At 61.0% G+C, this 1,933-nt stretch overlaps 1 protein-coding gene across 1 annotated transcript in view; it reads left to right on the plus strand.

Moving 5' to 3' along the window:
* Positions 1-83: 83 nt before the first annotated feature.
* The window catches only part of CHLNCDRAFT_55744 (hypothetical protein), a gene marked incomplete at both ends in the record, with an annotated part of 4,704 nt that continues 2,854 nt past the window's right edge, over positions 84-1,933 (plus strand). The window contains one exon of the mRNA XM_005842637.1: positions 84-131. Coding sequence (XP_005842694.1) covers positions 84-131 — 48 coding nt within the window. The remainder of the gene's footprint in view (positions 132-1,933) is intronic.

The following is a 1,933-nucleotide window of genomic DNA, read 5'->3' on the forward strand; positions in this document are numbered from 1 at the left end:
TCATCCAGGACGCATCCACAGGCTGCACAGAGGCGATTGCGGACAAGGGCCTTGGCTTTTGCGGGGCTGTGCCGCAAGGCGGCATGCACTGGTCCCCATTGGGGGCGTTTGCGGGGCTACCAACGGGCGCGGTGAGCCCCGTGGCAGGTCCCAAAGAGACTGCAAGGCCGTGAAAGGGGGGCGCCTTTAGTAAATTACCGCGGCCCTCCACTGTCGCGGTGGTCGCTCTGATGCTGCCCACCGCCGCCGCCAAGCAAGCACCGCACCCAGCAGCGCTTGATGTGGCAGGGATGCAGTGCGACCTGGTGCTGGTAGCGGTGGCAGCCCTGGGCACATAGGCAAGCGCAGGCGCTGCGGCACGCGCCGCTGTGAGTGCCTCCTGCGGCACGCGCCGCTGTGAGTGCCTCCTGCGGCACGGCGCCATTGCGGCGTGGTGGTGCTGGTGCGTTGCATGGCTGGCAGGGAACCTCATCAAAAAGAAAATGAAAACGGGCGGGCGGCAGCCCTGGCTCGGCCTGCCTAGTGATCAGGGTTCAACGCCGCCGTTGGTTTGGGTTCAGGGCGGTGTGAGTCGCACTCATGTCGGGCATGGTGCCGCCTGTGACTCACATCGGAAGTGACGTGATGCATGAAGGGGATGTTGGGTGGCTGCCCCCGGCAAACGGGGCGAGGCAAATGAAATCAAAGAGAGGTTTTGTTACAGAACGGGGACACTGCATTCGGGAGGAGAAGTCCATGCATTGTGAATAGGCACAGGAGTACTGCTCAAGGCTGGCTTGGTGGAAAACAGAGGGGGGAGACCTTGCTTTCCTAAAGCGCTGCCAGCAGTGCTTGTTGTTTCTAATTGTCAGAAGTGCTGGGAGGGACGAATGGGGAAGCGGGGAAATTCAGGAGAGAGAGTGCAAATAACAAAAGATGAAAGATATTATAAGGTTTTGGATACCTCGACAGCTTGAGACAGGCGACGATGGCTGGATGCCACCGGCTGAGCGAAAAAACACGGATAGCAGGGACGGCAGTGGATGCGCAGGGTGGTGCACGGCAACGAGCCCTAGATAGTTTGGACAAAAGCATACGTTGGGTTGTGGTTGTGGTCTGTGTGGCTGACACATAAAGGTAAAGGTAAAGGTGGGGAAGAGCCTCCACAGGCTTAACTTCCCGGTTTTAACGTCTAGCTTTAGACCATTATTTGATCTGCCCGACGCGCCAAGTGCAGTACCCCCCACTAGTAGTGAATGGGTCCCGGGGAGGCCTGTGCCGAAGCCTTGGCGATTCTAATAGGCGTTCCCGAAGGAATTGGCTTGGATTGGCGCTGAGCCGGTCAGCTATGCCGCGTTTGTCCTCACAAAGTTTCGACATGGGAGGAATCGAACCTGTGCCCTCTCGGAGGGTTTAGACACTAGCTCCAGCGCCTTCAAAGAAGGCCTTTCTTAGCCGCGACACATGCATGAGGGGAGAAGGCTCCAGCGCGAGCGCTGGCTGCACAGGTTTATTCAAATGTAGAGAACGTTTTCCGTTGGAATGAAAATCATCACGTTCGCTTTTGTTCATCGTTCCTTGCTCGAGTCCCCCGGCGCGGCCGGGCCCCGCGCCCCCCTCCCGCTCCTCTGGGGCCCTTCTTGAGCAACACCCTGCCTTGGGGACGCAGGACGAGGGCGACCGCAGCATCGCCGGCTCGCTTGGCCCGCCAGCCGCCCATTCTGCAACTGCCCGCACTCGAGATGGCCTCCTGATGGTGCGTGGAGGGGTGCCCCGGGCCCTGCGGCGCCCGCGGCTCGGCTAGTCCGGCGAACACCCCCTCGGGCCGGTGCCGGCTCCCGGCCCGTTGTATGAGCCCCCGTGTGCCCCGTTGGTGCCCGGCCACCCCCTCTGCGACTTGTTCGCCCCCTACGACGCGTTTTGTGCGCGCCAGCCCCTCCCCCCAATTCCCGCT

Source organism: Chlorella variabilis (assembly GCF_000147415.1).
Source record: "Chlorella variabilis unplaced genomic scaffold CHLNCscaffold_163, whole genome shotgun sequence".
Taxonomy (NCBI): domain Eukaryota; kingdom Viridiplantae; phylum Chlorophyta; class Trebouxiophyceae; order Chlorellales; family Chlorellaceae; genus Chlorella; species Chlorella variabilis.